A 19,098-nucleotide genomic window follows, 5' to 3' on the forward strand; every position below is an offset into this window, starting at 1 on the left:
GAACTACTCAAAGCGAAAACCATGCTACAGGTGAGACTTTTCTTTATAAACCCATATATTTACGCAGCAAGCTTCAGACCCCAAATGACAAAGATTATTATTCCAAAACCATAGCTGCTAATTGAAAAACGTCTGTGTCCCTAGTTTTCCAGTGCATTTGCAACCCAAATGTTTGAGTGTTAGCTCTTTACTACCAAATGACTGTTTACACCTCTCTGGCTCTGGATATAGTGGCAATGCAAGTGTTGCACCAATAGATGGAGCTGTCGGGCTGTTTTTTTCTTCAATATTGGTCCATAATATAGAGCTGTGAAAACAACTTCAAAAATGTCAATTGACTATTTAAATTGGCCTATGTTTTTTTTATGTAGATCAGTAGCCTAATAATTAGACCAAGTCTAGGCCCTTGCCATTTCCAACAGGCCTATTAAAAGTAGCCTAATAAATCCATGAATAGAATAAAATATCTATAGGCTATAGGCTACAAAGCATCAACACCTGAACCCACAGACGTTTTGATGTCAGCCCTGATGTAGAAGAAACAAAGTTAGATGTCATGCCATCACCTCGGCGGTCAAATATTATTTGCTTCATGTCCATTCATCCCTGCAGCCTGCGCGTCATAGGTTGCTGACTATAAACCACTTAAGCCTACAATAAGATAACTTTCCTATATGTCGCTTGTAGGCTACGTTAGTGTGTTTGCGTGTGTCCAGGGAGGGTGGTCTTTACACACACATGAAGCAGGTAAAGCCAATAAGCAGGAGAAGAGGGGATAGCAAGTGGAATAGCGCTCTAAGAGGATTACCGCTGTCGTTAGTCACCCGCCGGGTATTGTCAACGGATGCCCGGTTCGCCGGTTGGAAAACAACGCACCGGGACGCCATGCAGTGACCTGTCGAAAGCCGGGCGAGGAAACGGGTCATAGCCTACTCGACCTGGTGCGAGTCGGAGAGCGTTTTGAACCAGTGGTGTATATGTAGATTAACTGCGGCATTGCAAGATGGTCCATGGTAGTTTTTACCTGTTGGGAGCGCAGAGGAATCCGTCACCGGGATTGCATCTGCACCGAAGATCGGTTTCCTGAAGGAGGGGGTTGGTTGACAGGCTGTTTCTGACATGAAGACCCGGCCTGCAGGGATCGGCAATGTCAATGCCGACTGGATGGGTTCGCTCCCCTCCAAGCTCAGCGCCATGCCGCTCAAACACCTCGCAGTGCCAGGTGGGCCTGTCGTGCGTAAAGATGTTTGGTTTCTCCTCTGCGTCTACTCATCTGTCCATCACACCTGGATTTATACCACTGTACACTTTGCAAAGATAACAACAAAGCTACAAGTCTGAGAGGAATGTTTGGCTTTTCGATTTCCATTTCTCATCATAATCATCATCTCTCTTCCAGGGTCTCATGATTCTTTTACCTTCTGGGTGGATGTGCATGCTCCTGTTGGACCCGACCAGAAGGCATATGTGAAGTACCTCGCCACCATGTTCAGCGTCTTAGCCAAGAAAGTCATGGTAAAGTGGTCCATGACCCAGGTACTGAGTTCAGATCAATGATATGTAGGCCTGCAAACCCAGGAGCCCACTAGCTTGCCGATGATATATGAAATGATCTATCTTGGGCAGATTTTGAAAGCCTGTGCATTTTACAGCGTAACAGATGTTTTGTGTAATATAATGTCTGTATTTCTAGAATCTGACATTTAAAGAGCAGCTGGATGCAGGAATACGCTACTTTGATCTCCGGGTCTCCTCCAAACCAGGCGAGTCTGGAAATGAGATTTACTTTATCCATGGCCTGTTTGGCCACAAGGTGAGCAGTGCAGTACATTGTTACTGACATTTAAATGCTTCATCATAAGGCTACTGTGCCTACCTCCCTGTTTCTTCGTATTGTGATTAAATATGTTTTAAGTAATCTGTCACAGTCCAGTATTATCCGTCAATGTTTTCTTTCTAGATCAGATGTCTCTAATCCTGGAATGATCAATGATTTGTCCTTTGTCTCCTATAACTGCATGAATAGTGAATGTTTTCTGCTAGTGTTGTGTTCTAGTTTCCAGCTCATGACGTTAGTAGTGGGATGGCGATGGCCTTGAACAGGGATTACAGGTTGCAGGAAATTACCTCTAACCTTTCCCTCTGTTCTCCCCCTCAGGTTAGCGATGGCTTGTTAGAAATCAACTCCTTCTTAAGCAGACACAGGAAAGAGGTGAGCAGCACTTTTAATAGTTTGCACAGATACATACGCATCACCAAAGACCAGTGACGGACTGGGATCAAAAAACGGCCCTGGCATTTGCAACACAACGGCACTATTGTTGTCAATAACCTAGCTTGAAAATTAGTAACTCTGCCTTCCGATTGAATCTTTCCACACACCTCGCCGCAGTAGAATCTTGAATATTTGTGGCTGCATGCATAAAATAACTTATCAAAATAACCCAAAACAAATTATCAGTAGTGGCCCTTCTGGCATTTGCCCAAATTCCAGATGGCCAGTCATTCACTGCCAAAGACGGATAGAGTTTGCCTACTAACTGATTGATTTTTATGTTTGTTTGATGTAGATAGTGTTTCTAGACTTCAACCACTACTATGCAATGGATCTAGAGCATCATGTGTACCTCATCAGCATGCTCCAGGAAGTGTTTGGCAGCAAGCTTTGCAACAACTGTGCAGTGGAGGGCATCACTCTGGACTACCTCTGGCAGAAGAAATACCAGGTGGGATCAGAATGCATCAATGAATGAAATATACATTAACAAGTCAAAGTGGCATGGGTGTGTTGTTTTTGGATGTGTGTGTTTATTGGACTTAACCCCAGTGGTCAGGTAATCCCTGCCGCCTGTGGCTCCCCTTAACAGGAATTAGTGGTGAGCGTCATGCCGTTAACACTTCTTTCATCCAACCCGCCCTCCTTCTTTCATTCTATTTAGCTTGTATCCTTTCTTCACACTCTCTTTTCATTTCTCTTTGTCTTTTCTTTATTATTTCATTTCATTTCCTTGTCTCACACTGTCTTGATTTTCCTCTTTCTCTATCCCCTTTTTTTAAGTATCTACACATACCTACATGTGGAAATGAGCAGCTTCACATACACACGCATCTGTGTGTGGGCTTCCTGTTTTAGGTGCGATTCATTATATGTCTGCAATAGTTTAATGTGTATGTCTCATTCAGATACTATCAGTTTAACTCATGCTCCTATGACCCTAATCTGTGACTGGCTTAGTTGGCAAAGGAGAAGGAGAGAGAGTGCAGGGCAGATAGAGGAGAGACGGTAGTGGAGCAGAGATTTGCACAATTACTTATCTTGTTATAAGTGTCTTTGGAAAAGTTCAAGACACATTGATGTATTGACCATATGCTAATATTCATGTAACCTCTGGACTCAGAGTGACTCATGCATGACACTGAATATGTGTAACGTACAAAGCATCCCTGTTCTCTGTACTATTTAGAGCATGGACAACGTGTATCTGTGATATGATAATGCATGACCCTGAAGCTGGATAAATAAGCTCTCACAGCTATCCTCACTCATTCAAGCATGCGTGCATTTGATGAACATGTGTTGCTGGGTGTCCATCTGCAGATGATTGAATTAACCTACAGAAAGACAAAGGTTGCCTAAAAGTGTTTATTTAAACAAGGATTGCTCTCACAACACCCGACTAGTTCTGTCATTATCCATCCATCCATCTTCGTCCGCTTATCCGGGGTCGGGTCGCGGGGGCAGCAGCTCCAGCAGGGGACCCCACACTTCCATTTCCCGAGCCACATTAACCAGCTGTCATTATTTCACTGTTAAATCCCTTTGGTAAAGAGTGGACTAGTCATGTGTCTTTTTATGATTTTAAACAAAATTGTCACACCTACGTTAATGGGATATTGTTGTAAATTATGTGTAGATGCAAGAAAGTTAAAATAATTTCTGGGTGGCTCACCTGCTAGAGCGTGCACCCATATACAGAGGCTCAGTCCTCGAGGCAGCGGTCGCGGCCGTTTGCTGCATGTCATTCCCTTTCTCTCTCTGTAGAGAGAGTCATGGTTTTCATTATTTTTGGTAAAATAGTCAGTAGCAATCTAAAACAATATTCAATTGAATTCATAATTTAATATTTTCTTTGGTCTTTTTGTCATATACAGATATGCAATGATGATTGCTGGGTAATATGCATGTTTATGTTGTCTAATGTCAAGTCTTTTTTTGATCATGTAACAAGACGATATATGGTAGCTAGTTTAGGCGCAAAATCAGTCAAGACTGCCAAGCTGAGCACATCTGCAAGCCAAGCGAGCAGTCATGCCTTTCAAACATAAAAGCGTCAGTAACTAGCTTGCACTGAGGCCTGTCATAACTACCTCACGCCACTGAACATGAGACTATCTGAGTGTTTCCGTTGTACCTTGTCTGTGCAGTTTTTTAAACGTATCTACTCACTGTCTTCCACTTGCTTTTCTCCTCAGGTGATTGTGTTCTACCATCATCCATCAGCTCAGGACATCCCTGTCATGTGGCCTGGCAACAAGATCCCTGCTCCCTGGGCGAACACCACTGAACCCAAAAAGCTCACACAGGTCAGAAAACAGCATTGGCTGTGATAAGTACTCACCAGCATGCAGGCCCCATTCATACATTTTTCATTTTATTAAGTGGAAAAGCTGTACAGATTACATAATTTGCTAAAGAAATCTGTAGTTTAGACATCAATTACACAGGCTATGTCCCCAAATCTCTCACATCAAGGTAATTTAGATTAGATTTGTTGTGTTTAAACTGTTTATGTTTGACTTTCTCCTGTCTAGTTCCTGGAAACTACACTGAGGGAAAGAGCCAAGGAGGGTTCCTTCCACGTGTCTCAGGCCATCCTCACACCCAGGGTTAACACCGTGGCCAAGGGCCTGGTCTGGGGGCTGCGCAGTTACCTGGTGGAGAGGTCAGTGACTAACTATGTTCGGGTGTTTTTAGAAAGTTGTGACTGATAGAGGTGTGGTGGAATATTGTGGATGTGTGGATATGCATTATGCAAACCTGACTGGTAGTTTCAGTACATCCATTTGTACATATAACTTGCTTTTAAACACGTGTCTAAGAGTTAGGTGTCCAGCCCAAGTGTTTGAAAGTGTATGTGCTCTTGCATCTTTGAACCTTGTCCTCTTCTCTTATGCTCAACTCCATTTTATTTCTTAAGTCTGTGGCCACTAGAGGGCATTACAGCAAACGCTACAAATGCCAACAACAAAGAGGATCGTCATCTTTACACATACTGTATCAACCAGAGCAAACTAAATATTAAATGCATAATAACAACAGAATGATGCTTAACCCTTCTGTTGTCCTCGGGTCAAATTTGTTGGGAAGTTTGGTTTTTTTTCAACCTAATTTCCCAAAAATGACATGGATGGCTCCATACAACGCTCTTCGCAGGTAAAATAAATGATCAGTTCACTACTTTCATAGAATTTTGAGTGGTTTATTCAATTTTATAGCATTTGAAAAAAAAAAAAAAAAAACTGAAATGGTTTTAAAACAATTCAAAATAATTCATAATTTCAGCTCTTTAACTCAAAAGTTAGATATAATTTCATATGAATAAAAATGTATTGACCATTATTTCAACAAAAAGAAGAGTGTAAAACTAGTGGTAATAACTTGGTGTTAGTGGGGGTTTTAAGCGCCAAAAAAAGTGTTAATTTTTGACCCGGGAGGATAACAAGTTGCATGGTCGACAGGAAGACAACACAAGGGTCAATATGTAAATATATACAGATGACTGTATGTCATTACTTACTTTGCTACTTTTTTACCTCCACTTTTTATTTTTACACAGCTCAAACGCTGTTGTGTCACATTTAACAATTTGATGTGACCTATTCATGAGGTGAGATACAGTAGAATTAAGACCAACATAGATGTGGTCATATAAAAAACAGCTTCATCAACATTTTTTATTATTTATTTTTTATAATCATTGGACAAATGAATTAAATAAAAACCTACAGCATCTGCCTTTGGCTGCAGATTTGTGGTGCTGTGTGTTCACATTGTGCTGCGACACACCATCCAGACAACAGTATGATTTCCTGAAGAAGCGTCTTTCCATTTGCTGAGCTATTTTATGTAATACTCGACTGTGATTGGCACTGATGTTTCGGAACTATGAGACCAGTGATGTGACTGGCTGAGAGTGTATCTATTACTCACCACACCCTCCGATGGAGGATGTCGTGTAGAAGCAAAACCAGAGTGGACGTTTATCTACTTAAAACAAATTGACTACCTCTGTAAAAAGTCATCTTTAAGTTTGGCTTCTCTGTTCCAATATTCTGTCACCTCACTGGTTTATTTCACTAAGGATAAGCTATAATCCTCTTTATCCATTTCCAAACTATAAGGGATCAAACACAAACACATGTCATCTCTCAGATAAGAGATCTTATTTCCTAAGCAAGGACTAAATTATTTGCTCAAACTTTAGCAGTCATCCAGCTCGTTGAGCCTAAGCTTTAAGTGGAAATGACAGCGGAAATCCTGACTTAGAGAGTACATACCCACCATACCCTTAAAAGTGAGAGAAACAGCCTCTGATGCCTGGGTATAAAACTCCTGAACGGACTCTCTGGCGAGACAGGAGGTGGCCTAATTTTGCACTTCCGAGGAAATGGGATTGTTTATCACCGCTGGATAAACATTTGGACTTCCTGGTTTTGTTCTGCTGGTGGCTCAAACACAGGGGGAGAATTTAAGGGTGTTGGAAGTCATACAGCTACAGATTCATGGCGTGTGTGTGTGTGTGTGTGTGTGTGTGTGTGTGTGTGTGTGTGTGTGTGTGTGTGTGTGTGTGTGTGTGTGTGTGTGTGTGTGTGTGTGTGCCAAGAACCAAAACAGAAAGTGTTTGAATGCAGAGCAATTTTGACACAATAGTGGCAAATTAGTCTCTGGCTTTAACTTCATTTCCATCAGTCTCATTTTTCTCCCTCATCACGACACTGTATCCGAAAACCTAATCAACAGCTTTTCATGAAATTTGGTGGACAGACATTCAGCCAAGGAACCACTGATTAGCGTTTGGCAAGGTTATAGGCATAACTACAAACCTAACAGAGACAGAAACTTGGCTCATGTCAAGGAATCAGTTTGAATTGGCAAACAACAATCAACAACAACAATCTAAGGCAAACAATTTACCCCCTTTTCTGTCACTTGAATTTCAATTTGAAGTTCTAATACAAACATTCTTCTTTTGTGGCTCTAGAAACCTGCCGACCATCATGTCCTGGGTTGAGGCTCAGAGGCCGGGGATGGACGGGGTCAACATCATCACCTCTGACTTTGTGGAGCTCACTGACTTTGCCAACATTGTCATCAAACTCAACAACCTGCTGTTGTCTGAACAGGACCGCAAACAAAGATGACACACGTTTGCACAACAGCCCAAATGTGTGCTGATGTGGTGTAAGTCGGCGGGCAGATTCTTCCACCATTGTTGGATAACAGCTCTTACATAACACCAGAGTCCCTATAAAGTTAGTTTTAATAATAATGTATTATATTGCATTAGCGACTTCAACAAGGACGGTTTATCATTAGCAAGAAATTTGCTATTTCTTTAGCAGACAGTTTCATTGTCTTGCTTAAGGACTAGTAACGCAGTAAAGGGATACTGTATGACCCCGTTTAATGGCCCTTGAATAACATAAAACCTTTCAACCTTTTGAACCATTTTGAACATCACAGTTTTTGTTGCAGCTGGCTCTCTCAGCCCCAATATCATGCACAAGTCCAAAAGAGGGGAAGAAGCTGGAGTTTTACCACCATCAAAAGGTCGACCAAATGCTGTCATACCACCGCTTTGGCTTCATTTCTGGATTCAAACTGCTATATTCCCTTTTGGTGGAAAAGCTGGAAATATACCACATTGTAGTGTCTAATGGCCATGCAGCACAGGTTACCATGCAGAAACAGACTCACAGCTACCTGTGACCTGGACAATGATTGTACGAATCAAGGATTTCAACATGGTTCCATCTCAAATATTATGCTGTGTTCACACCAAATGCAACGCAAATTTACGCCTTGCGTTAGTGGCGCGAGTTTGACCGTGGTATTATTTGTGTTTATTCCAATTATCCGTGCAAAACGTGCCAAAGAGAAGGAGGAGCTCCATATAGATACCAACAATGTTGCTGTCCGCCATTTCTTTCCGCCATCAGCCATCAACCACTAATGCTGTTTGCAGCCTACCTGTTGTTGAAGTCCCAGATACATCGGAAAACCAAACGCTGTCATGTCTTGGTTCGTAACATCTGAGCTGGCGGTGCAAGGAGAGGGCATCAAAAATTCAAACGGTCACAAGCAACCGGTGGGGCAGAGCGGATGCAAGTTTATACGATTTGGTCGGGTATAGTGGGCATGCACTGTAATTTGTGTCACTGCATCACCAAGCGTACATTTGCATTTAATCGCATCTTTGCATTCACTTTGTAGGCTATGTAATCGCGCCACACCAAAAATTCCCCTTGTGTTTGGTGTGACAAATAGTTGTCCTTTTTTTGTAAAATATTCTGTTCACGTCACAGATTTTTTTTTTATTATGGTGAAAGCCAAGATCCTATATTGCATAATTGTTTTGCTTTTTTGAAATACTGTATTTATAGGTATTTAAGGTACCGTCTGCATCAGAACATAAGGTATTGGAATGAAAAGCAATCAGGACAAATATTTAATGATACTTTTACTGTAATACATCCAGCATTATGTTAAATAATTGTCAACGAAAATGTTTGACATGATGGCAGTGGATTTGTTGACATTGCATTAATAATTCTCTTGGCCAGTGATCTAAAGTTGGGTTTTTAACTATGCACTTTGTGTTTTTCCAATAATGAACATAATGGGGAAAATACAGGCTGCATTTTAGTGAGTATTTTTGTTTGTATGTTAAAAACTGCCATGACACTTTGCTAACTCTGTCTCAGTACATATCGCTGGGCTGTGAAGTTTAGCACCTTTAGGGGGGAATTGCAGAGGGAAAGCCATATATGTGTGAAACCTGTGCTGATAAATGCTGATAAATGCTCAGAAAATTCAATTCAATTCAATTCAATTTTATTTATAGTATCAAATCATAACAAGAGTTACCTCAAGACACTTTACAGATAGAGTAGGTCTAGACCACACTCTATAATTTACAAATACCCAACAATTCCAGTAATTCCCCCAAGAGCAAGCATCAGCAGTGGCTAATGCGACAGTGGCGAGGAAAAACTCCCTTTTAGGAAGAAACCTCGGACAGACCCAGGCTCTTGGTAGGCGGTGTCTGACGGTGCCGATACATAAAATGCATCAACTAATGCATATACACAGCTATAAATGTTTATGATTATAGTATTTTTGCTCAGTATTTTTTTCACTTCCACTATAGAGATGCATAAATTATAACAATTTCCTGGGACAGTAAAATAGGTAAATGCATAGAAGAGCTTTTACAGCATATGTTAAGCCTGCATCGGACTCCATAAAACTGACCTTGTATACTACATATGGAAATAGCAAGGGGGAAAAAATGGCCGGCCAACATATTGTAGTTCGACATTTTTCATGTGTGTATCTTGGTGTGTGTGTGTGTGTGTGTGTGTGTGTGTGTGTGTGTGTGTGTGTGTGTGTGTGTGTGTGTGTGTGCGCGCGCTTTGTGGGCCCAGTGATTACTATGCATGACATGGACAGTATTGCAGCGACAGTCGTCCTGCATTCCTGTGGTTAGAGTAGGGAATGAGAGGAGGAGAGAGAGACTGCAGAAGAAGACGCAATGTGATTTACAAAGCAGAGAAGAAAGTAAGAAAAAGTTCAGCTGGAATCATAGAAAAATGGAGAACGCAGAGAGAGCTATCTGAACAGCTGGTTTTTCCTTGAGCAGCAGCAGCAGCATCTAACAGGAAAGTCAAATGTTTTCTTTTCATATCAACTCTCCCCTTCTTTTTTGTCACTCCCTGACTCTCTTGTGTGAAATTGTCTGTTCTGTCCAGGCCACATTGTTGACATGGTTGAGTGTGGTCAGCAAGCGCCGCAGGGCTCACACACACCAACACACACAGTCACATGCTGCAGGCACTTTAATTGTGGAGTAATTACACATACCACAGCAGGCAAGTAGGAGAGCGGAGAGCAGCAGCTCCAACTGATGGAGAGCATTCCTTTGTTGTTTGGATTGGTTCTCTCTTCCCCCCCCCCTTTCTCTCTTTCTCCTCTGTATCCCTGTTGGCTTCCCAGGTTTCAAAGGAGAAGAGGACGACAACTCAAGATCATCCAGGTGTTAATAAAGTTCTAAAGTGATACTGCATTTGTGCTTGTGTGCGTGTGTTTGCCAACCAAGATTCTGTTATTCTGCAAACAGTCGCTTGGTGCAAACATTGACACACATCTTCCAAAAACTATTTTTGGTCCTGTTGGTCACCACAATCCTGTCACGTCATTTCTCTCTCCCTAAATTCAACACTTCAGTCCCCTCCAGATTAGGGATGGGAAGTACCAGCGGCCTCACGATACAATATCACAATACTTATGTCACAATACGATATTATTGCGATTTTAAACATTTCGCGATATTCTGCAATATATTGCAGTTTATTACCCTTTTTTTCCAACTTCAAATTTTTCCCAATTTCAAATGATGTCCCCAAAAGGAAACTTTGTCAACATCTGTTTTATCTAAAAAGGTACATTTCTCTGTTTGTTCATCCCACTTTAATGTTATTGCTGCAAAATGGGATTGTCAAGCAGACAAACTGACCAACACGTATAATAATTGATCGATACTTGGCGTCTGCGTATCAATTTTTTCCCCCACCCCTACTCCAGATCCACACCACAAGTGAAAGCAAACAGTCTTAACTTGGGTTCATCACACCCAAATACATGGTCAGTTTCCAGCCTTTAAGACGATTTCTGGGGGGCATTTCAATTGCGGTAATATCGACACACTCATGCTTTGGTTGCGTAGTGTGTTTGTGTTAAATAAAGATTTCTCACTATTTTTAAAAAGCCAATTATGTCAGCCTAAAAACACTACTCTGCAAATACACTGGTGAGTAAACCGAGTTTAGTTCATTTAACCAAAGCTATATGCCTGGTGTTAAGTGATGTCAGTGACCCGGGTCAGTAACATCCATTACACCCAGATTTGTAAGTGTTCTCTTTTAGACCATGATGACTACGGTATTGAAACAGCTGTAAAAACAGATGGCACTGTATCCTATGACTATCCTACCTCTGACAGACTGTAGGGTGAGTTAAGAAAGAAAACGTGTAGAGGCGCAGCACCAGACCACCACAAACAGATCGAAATGCACCTCGCTTACCCTTAAGCCACAAACCAATCCAATTATCTGTCATTAAGATGTTATTAAAATCCCTACAGTTTTACCCACACAAATCCTCAAAGCCCTACATCAATGATGGATTTACCTGAGATTGAATGAGCTGTCAGAGTGTTGGATTTAAGTGGTTCATACTGATTCACAGGCTTGTTTTGTACATTAGACTGGAAAAACAAGTTATGGCTGTTAAAAACGTATTAAAAAAAGTAAGATGCAGGATTTGTCCAAATAAAACTGTGCCTCTCGCTGAGGGTCTCCCTCTCCAAACAGCTCCAGACCTCCTGCTCAGCTGGGAGTTGTGGAATTTTCTCGGGAATGCTGTCAAACGTTCGGCAGCGACCCTCTCATACCCACAGGCTCTGCGATGATGTCATTGGGAAAGCTTTGCAGCTCTCATGCCAGGAAAGCAACCATGGAGGCATAATAGCTTTATAGCTTCTGGAAACACTTGACAAGAAAGCATGTTCATTAGAACCATTTTCAGGGATCATTATCCTGATAAGATTTAGCTCTTTCCTTTTAGGGTTTTTGGCCTCGAAAGACGCATCTGTTAATGTTGAGTCAAAACCTAAAATCAGCAAAAAGCTCACATGACATCTTGCCATATGGAAGCAAATTTCAGTAAAGTCTGGTGACAAAAACTAATGTATCATAATGGACAGCATTCATATTTTCCAAGAAACCTATTTCACTATCTGGTCTGGCTTATATTGCATGTGATCTTCCCATTTTTTTTTCTTCCTCGTTCATCCTTGTGATAACAGAGTACAGCCAGTTGGGTTTGTGAGGTTTATGTGAGTTGAAGATTCACACTTTGAGGGATATGTGATTATTTGTGTTCAAAACCTTTATTGACTCCTTTGGCCAGTAGATCTCTACACATACTGAATGTCACAGAGAGCTGAATAGCAGTGGAGAAAGTGGAGTAGGGCTGGGTGCACAAGCTCTCTTCCTGTTTAATCCACAAAGACATCCTTGCGGTGCCTGAGAGATAAGATAATCCTGCTGCCATGGATATGCATGTGTGTGTGTGTGTGTGTGTGTGTGTGTGTGTGTGTGTGTGTGTGTGTGTGTGTGTGTGTGTGTGTGTGTGTGTGTGTGTGTGTGTGTGTGTCACCTACTTTGGCCTCAGTCCTAACCAGACTAGAGGACCACTTCCAAGACTACATTTGTCATTTTCCAGCCATAAGAACACACCATGCATTATGCTTCAGTTGTGGTCAATGTTGTGTGCATACAGCCTAAAGTAAATTCTGCACAACCAAGGTTGTATTCTAGTTGTGCATAATGAGTGTTGTTGTTTTATGTGACCTCTGTTATGAGCTGTGGAGAATGCAGGAACGTCAGCCAAATATCATTATCTACCTCTGATACAGAATGCCTGGCTTCTACTCCTTTATGTCTTCAGACCGATGCATGACTGTACATGTAGCTGAGATTTTTCAGATGGTGCACATAACTTACACAAAGAGCAGCCTGAGTTTCTTAGACCAGATTTTTAAGGATAAAGCACATTACAACATTATGTGTTTTCATTGTGGAAACAGATATTTAGGTGAAAATGAAGATAATTGTACAAATTAATTGTTTTTCCCTACACAACTTTGTTAAAACAGCCAATAAACTTGACTGTTTGTGTCCTTATCAGAGGGGCGTTTATGGAGCTAAGTATGTTATGGGATATAATACTGTAGCAAAAAAAAACCATCAGTTCCACCATCAATGCTTAGTTAAGGCTATGTTTTTACTGGTAATTGGAGAGCAATTATAATTCATGTGTATGTGTTTTTATTTTCGTTATTTGTTGTGTTTCATGTGTGGGTTGTCTTACTTTCCTACCATTAAGCCACACTGCGTTAATATACATCTCATACGGTACATATCATTTAAGTTATAGGGTTTTTTTCTCACAAGGGAAGGTTTCTTAACCTTCATCATTCGTCACTGGATCCAAGTGCCTGCTGCATGATATGATTTGTGCCAGTTTATTTTAGCACCAGTCTGCAGTATTTCTACTGTATTGTGTCATGTGAATGGAGACTAGCCTGCATTCCTGTTGTAATATCATTAGCTAAACATGCTTCTTATCGTGGTTTCTTATCATAGCTGCCAAGTAGGTCTGAAATAATGCTCCTCCCCTTCTCTCCCTCTCTGGGTCAGCCTAAACGCTTCTCTCTTTGAACCAGTGAGAATGAGAGGTCAAGTGTAGGTGGTCTGTTAGCACCTGCACATTATACTCTGTGTGCGTCAGTGAGAGAGAGAGAGAGAGAGAGAGAGAGAGAGAGAGAGAGAGAGAGAGAGACTCCCTCCCCTTGTTCCCTCTCCAGCTCCACTTCCAGCTGTTGCTGCATTCCTCCACAAGTCGCAGTTGGCTGAAGGCCGCCGGCTTTTTACGTTTGTGTACGTATGGAGCGTGTGTGTGTTCGTGTGTGCCGGTGTGTCTGAATGTGACAGATGATTTAAAGTATCTCGTAGGCAATCCACAGGTTGCTCATGCTGCACAGGGAATGTTTTCGCTGTCAAGAAAGAGACTGTGATCACAGCAAAGGCAGCAGTGACAGAATATTTTCGGGATCTTGGAGCAGTTGCGTAATTGCGTCCTTTTCTGCACAATGACAGAAGTGGCCTGTCCCGCTTCAGTAATGGTAAGCGCTTTTTTTATGTGGGGGAAAACTACAGAATTCACTTGGTTTTTTTATGATCCAAATGTGTGTTTCTAAATTAGGAAGTTTAGCCTTATGTAAACTCTTTCATGGCCCCTGGTGTTTAATCCACAGCTCAGGGAGTAGTTACAGTGTTTGTTTCTGAAGTGAGCTCTGTAAATCTTATCCGACTTTAATTCCAGATTTTGTTCTCAGCAAACAAAATACAGGGGAAGTTTTCTTTGTTTCTGGGCTACTGATTAACATGGAAATGTAGGCGTGTTATGTGATTCCACTGAAGATAAACATAACAAATATGTACATGCTTGATGACCTAGACGTTAAAATTGGAATATTATATATTTTGTAATTAGCCTATAGGCTATTTTATTATTTAAATATATTTATCATACCATTGGCCACTATAACAAATACAGTGATATTATGATTATAAGAAGACAAGTCAGAGCAGTGGTTTGACTGATTATGAATGGTAGATATAGGATAATGTATGTTAGTGTGTGAATAGGAGCATAATCCCACATTTGACACAAACAAACCTTGAGAATATCTTTGATATAAGTGGATCCGATCATGGCATAAGATGGTACACTTAAATCATTCCAAGACTCAGATGACTTGTTCTTGCTTCCATGAGTTCATTGAAGCACCGCATGTTGCTTCCCCTCTAAAGCAGCCAATCATGTGACCTAACTTGGAAATCAACCAACACATTTAAGGACGCAGACCAAGTCTTACCACCTCTTTAACATGTCAGATTGATGAAGAGGAAGCATGTCTGTGGTATGTGAGTGTGTGAAGGGGTGGCATTAAACCGGGCCCGGTGTAACTAAATTGGTCTGACATCTTAATACCTTCCATTTCCCAGTGAGGAAATTGTATACAATGTTACACTTGTCATGCGGAGTTGGTCTTGTCAGTTATGTGGAAACAAGTTGCATGCTGCATATTATGGCTCTGGATCCTAGTGTAATAGTTAGGTTTTGGATTTGTCTTTGGTGGGTCTAACCACAGCACGTTACCCAGATAGCAACACATCTGTGTGTTCTTTAAAATAGTGAAGAGAGTATTACATCAGAGAGACTAATTCAAACTTGCTTCAAGTTTAAATCTCCACATGTGGTGTCATTAGCTAATGTTAAAACCATGATACCTGTCAAGAGTTCCTCCACAGTATGTACTGTGTATGTGTTTTTATGCATGGATTGTGAAAAGTGCAGTATAGGATCCCATTTTGTTTGGAGGCCAGTGGTGCAACTTGGGGACATTTTTTGGTCCATTAATCTTTTTTCCTTTATCTTGGATTCTTGAGTGTGTGTTTTTATCCATTTCCTTTTCATTTGTTTCCCCGGCTTGCTCAGTTTGTTTTTCTTATTATCTCCAAGTCCATCTTTCTGCCGAATTATTTTCTTTTCTTTTCTATCCAGCAGTTACAGCGATTTCAACATTTGTGCTATGTTACTAATATGGGTTATATTGTCCCTCTATCAGCTCACTGTCCCTCCATGTCTCTCTGTCATATCCGCCCCCTCAGAAATCCAAACATTAGTTGATCCCCTCCATATGGCAGTCAAGGTAATCTGGGCTTTTCTTTACAAAGACACACACACACACCCTCAATAGAAATTTAAGTTAGATTTCCTCCAACTTTAAGTCAGCTGCAATAACAATGGACTTTCTTTCCTGTGAGGATCTTGCATTTCGGTAAATGATACGGGGGAAAAAAGCTTATTGGAGTGTGAGAGAGTTTGAGTTGGAGAACAATGCTTGTGGATGTTTGTTGTGTTTTAGCAGTGGTTCGAGGTCAAGTTGTGTTAAACAGCTTGCAGAGTTTTCACCAAACACACACACACACACACAAACACATGCAGGGAAACACAATCATAGACACAAACACATGCACCCACACACGATGAAGTACATTTTCTTGTAACACACAGTAAAGGAGTTTCTTGTATGGACCAGTGACAGAAAAGAGCAGTATTGTATGCCCAAAAGGATAGTGCATGTGTGTTGTGTGTGTATGCATGCGTAAGGCATGTATTAAACTACTTAAAGTTACGTTGAAGACATTATTGCACACAAAACATAGAGTGTAGTGAAGAGAAGGGAGGAAGATAACCCCGTTTAGCCCTATGAGTTGCTCTTTAAGGGGGACACAGAGAGAGGGACTCCATATTAAACAGCATCTGTGATACAATGCTGGCTTTGTCAGGTGGGAGGAGGAGAGGGTAATGATGGAATGTAAGGGGAGGGCATGTTAGTGAGAGACAGAGGGATGGAGAAAGAGAGAGATAGAGCCAGAGAGAGGAGTGCAACAGGAGTAAAAAGACACAGCTGTTGAAGCTTAAATAGCAGATCAAACACATTAAGGGAATGAGAAAGAAAATCAGGTGGGAAGACAGCATTTTTAAACAAATACTATACAGGTGGTATTTAAAAGTAAATGGACAGAGATGGGACTGAGAGCAAATGAGAAGAAAGAAGAAAGTGTTATTCTTAACAGTTTGGGAAATCGGGTTACTGATTAAGGAGCTGACATTAACTTAATGTATTCTCTACAATTACATATTTCATTCTACATCACAAATACTTGTTTGCAAAACCCAAAGACATGGAAAACATTTCCAAAACCAGCATTTTGGAAATCATTGGTTGTTTTAACACCCATTGAGTCATTCCATTTCCACCAGGCAACTTTTATTTCTGTAGCAAGTCTACAGCCATCTTAACAGTCACCTTGACTGTAGCCAGATGTATCATTATTTCCACCCTCATCTCCATTGGTTGGTCAAGTTTATACCCCCAGTCAATATATCATGTTGAGGAGCTGCCTCCCTTGAAACACCCTCTAGCTTAAAGCCAATGTAAGCGACTTCAATAAAGTAGACACATGCTCAGAAGAAGCAGATGGCTAACATGGAAAATCTGCATTAAAAGTAGAAAATAAGAATCCTGATTATTTGTCTGTTGCACGTTGTACCCTTCTATGGTTTCTGTTTTATGCTATTGTTATAAATGTTGGTAACCTAATCTTACAGTAATGGCATAACTCCGCTCACAACTCCAAGACACCCGCAATTTCTTGAACATTATTTCAAGCATTGCAAATGAGAGAATTCGGTATGCACAGTCAGACAGTTACAGACCGAAAATGCCACATTATCTTTATTTTAACCCAAGATCATGAGTTTGCTTGTCAGACACACACACACACACACACACGCAAGTGACTTAACCATCCCAACTGGTGCACTAAAGTCTGTTCCAAATCATTGGCATTAACAACACTCTGAGATGTCCTAAGATGGGGTTATGAGAATGCAGCCTGCATCAAAAAGCAGACAATAACAAAAATGCAGAGGGTAATTGAAACAGAGAGAAAGACAAAACAGATGTAGAGGAAATTCAAACAGAAGAGGGACTGGACAGAGGAATGAAAGCAGAGGATGAAGAAAGTAAAAAGGATGAGATGAAACAGTCCGAGAATGCTGGGTCTGTCCTTCTTGGTTTATGAGGCCTCTCTCTCTCTCTCTCTCTCTCTCTCTCTCTCTCTCTCTCTCTCTCTTTCCATCACCCCATAGTTCCATCACCCCATATTTCTATCTCTTTCTATCTGTGATGAAGGGCAAATGGAGTTTGTTGGGGAGACTCAGCTGTTCTACAGATGGGATCAAAGAGAGACTGTGTGCTGTGTGTGCATGCACGTTCTTGTACTTGTGTCTGTGTGATTTTAAAAACACAGTGTATGTTGTTTTAGCTGGTCTTTAATTATTGAAAGTGCTAGTTCAGGTGTACAAAAGATTTCAGATTATATTTAGTATTAAAAGAAGGTCAGGGCTGTTCATTTAGGATATTTTCCCATAAAAGGAAAAGAACACCTTCCATTCCATATCAGGAGTTAGTTTGTGATGAAATGTCAAAGTTTAGTCTACTGGACTTTCTTTCCCTCAGTCTGCCTCAAATGTTACTTGTTACCTAAACCTGATACTAATTATTCACATATATTATAAAATATTCTGATATCAAACTCCATTGTAGCTGTAATGGCATCATGACACCATGTCAAGTTAATGTTAACAGTTAACAGGCCAAGGAAGAACCCATTCGATTTTGGATTGGACCAGAATCACAGAGCGGATACACAAGCATTTTTTCACTTTTGTTATCATTGCGAGATAGGGCATTTGTGCTGCATTTATAAATAAGTTCCCAACTGGGACTATTCACACTGATTAACAATGTTAAAAATATGACATGATTTGGCCAAGGTCTGCACTCTCAGAAGGACCTTCTAGTTACCTTATAAAACCCATTGCCTAAATCCAGCAACAGAGCAAGATTGGCATTCATTGGGAGTCCTATTTCTGACTTTTCGTATCTCAACTTCACTTTGCAATACTAATTGCCTTACATTCTGTCTTTGCATTGTGTACACTGTGATATTTTTGCATACCATGTTGCACATTCCTCTATTAACTAGAGTCATCTCAATTCATCGAGTAAGGTGGGAATGTTGTTTTCTGTTGTTTTGTTTTTGTGTGTGTTTTGAATCTGTGTGCATTGTAAAATTCAATAAAAAGAACTAGAAAAGAGGAATCGTCACAACACGTGATCCCTTTCACATTTCACATCTCAATTTTAAGATATTTATTAGAGCAGCTTTAACGGCTAGGGAAATATCAGCAAAGGTCTTTACAAGTATATGTGTGTGTTTATGAGTTTCTCTATAAACCTGCAAATACCTAGACCATGCAGTAATCTCAATACTTGAGCTCTCTACATCCAGAGGCCCTGATAGCATCAGGTCTGGTGATTAGAGATTGTGGAGACTGGAGACCCCTCAGAATGCCAAAGCTGAAATCTGAAAATCTAGAATGGGGGTTGACACACCTCGCTGCTCTGCTTAAACTAGAGCACAGCAAGGCCAAAGACTTGTCCTGACCTGCCCAGTTAAGCTCACCTGGCAAAGAATATTCTGGCAGAATGGAAGAGTAAAAGAGGTGGGAAAAGACATACAGGAAGTGGGAGCAAAAACTTGGCTTGTCATTAT

At 40.9% G+C, this 19,098-nt stretch overlaps 2 protein-coding genes across 4 annotated transcripts in view; both read left to right on the forward strand.

Moving 5' to 3' along the window:
• The first annotated feature begins 1,119 nt into the window (after positions 1–1,119).
• plcxd2 (phosphatidylinositol-specific phospholipase C, X domain containing 2) lies at positions 1,120–7,555 on the forward strand. The gene is made up of 8 exons (XM_078280992.1): positions 1,120–1,222; positions 1,400–1,536; positions 1,694–1,813; positions 2,159–2,212; positions 2,571–2,726; positions 4,474–4,584; positions 4,813–4,943; positions 7,263–7,555. The coding sequence occupies exons 1-8, from the start codon at positions 1,120–1,122 to the stop codon at positions 7,420–7,422; spliced, it is 972 nt and encodes a 323-aa protein (XP_078137118.1). The 3' UTR covers positions 7,423–7,555.
• Positions 7,556–13,615: 6,060 nt separating this feature from the next.
• phldb2b (pleckstrin homology-like domain, family B, member 2b) overlaps positions 13,616–19,098 on the forward strand; it is a 44,195-nt gene continuing 38,712 nt past the window's right edge. For 2 of the 3 annotated variants that reach the window (XM_078280119.1, XM_078280118.1), the window contains exon 1: positions 13,617–14,027. In XM_078280119.1, coding sequence (XP_078136245.1) covers positions 13,995–14,027 — 33 coding nt within the window. In that variant the 5' untranslated portion in view covers positions 13,617–13,994. Of the gene's footprint in view, positions 14,028–19,098 lie in introns of all 3 variants that reach the window. The other variant, XM_078280117.1, reaches the window with a different exon arrangement.

This window comes from Sander vitreus, chromosome 22 (assembly GCF_031162955.1).
Source record: "Sander vitreus isolate 19-12246 chromosome 22, sanVit1, whole genome shotgun sequence".
Lineage (NCBI taxonomy): Eukaryota > Metazoa > Chordata > Actinopteri > Perciformes > Percidae > Sander > Sander vitreus.

Bases quoted from the DNA above. Each gene is read 5' to 3' on its own strand.
- plcxd2 (XM_078280992.1), top strand. From the start codon at position 1,120: ATGAAGACCCGGCCTGCAGGGATCGGCAATGTCAATGCCGACTGGATG. The intron at 4,585-4,812 runs GTCAGAAAACAG...TCTCCTGTCTAG, and splicing joins AACCCAAAAAGCTCACACAG to TTCCTGGAAACTACACTGAG. The intron at 4,944-7,262 runs GTCAGTGACTAA...TTGTGGCTCTAG, and splicing joins CGCAGTTACCTGGTGGAGAG to AAACCTGCCGACCATCATGT.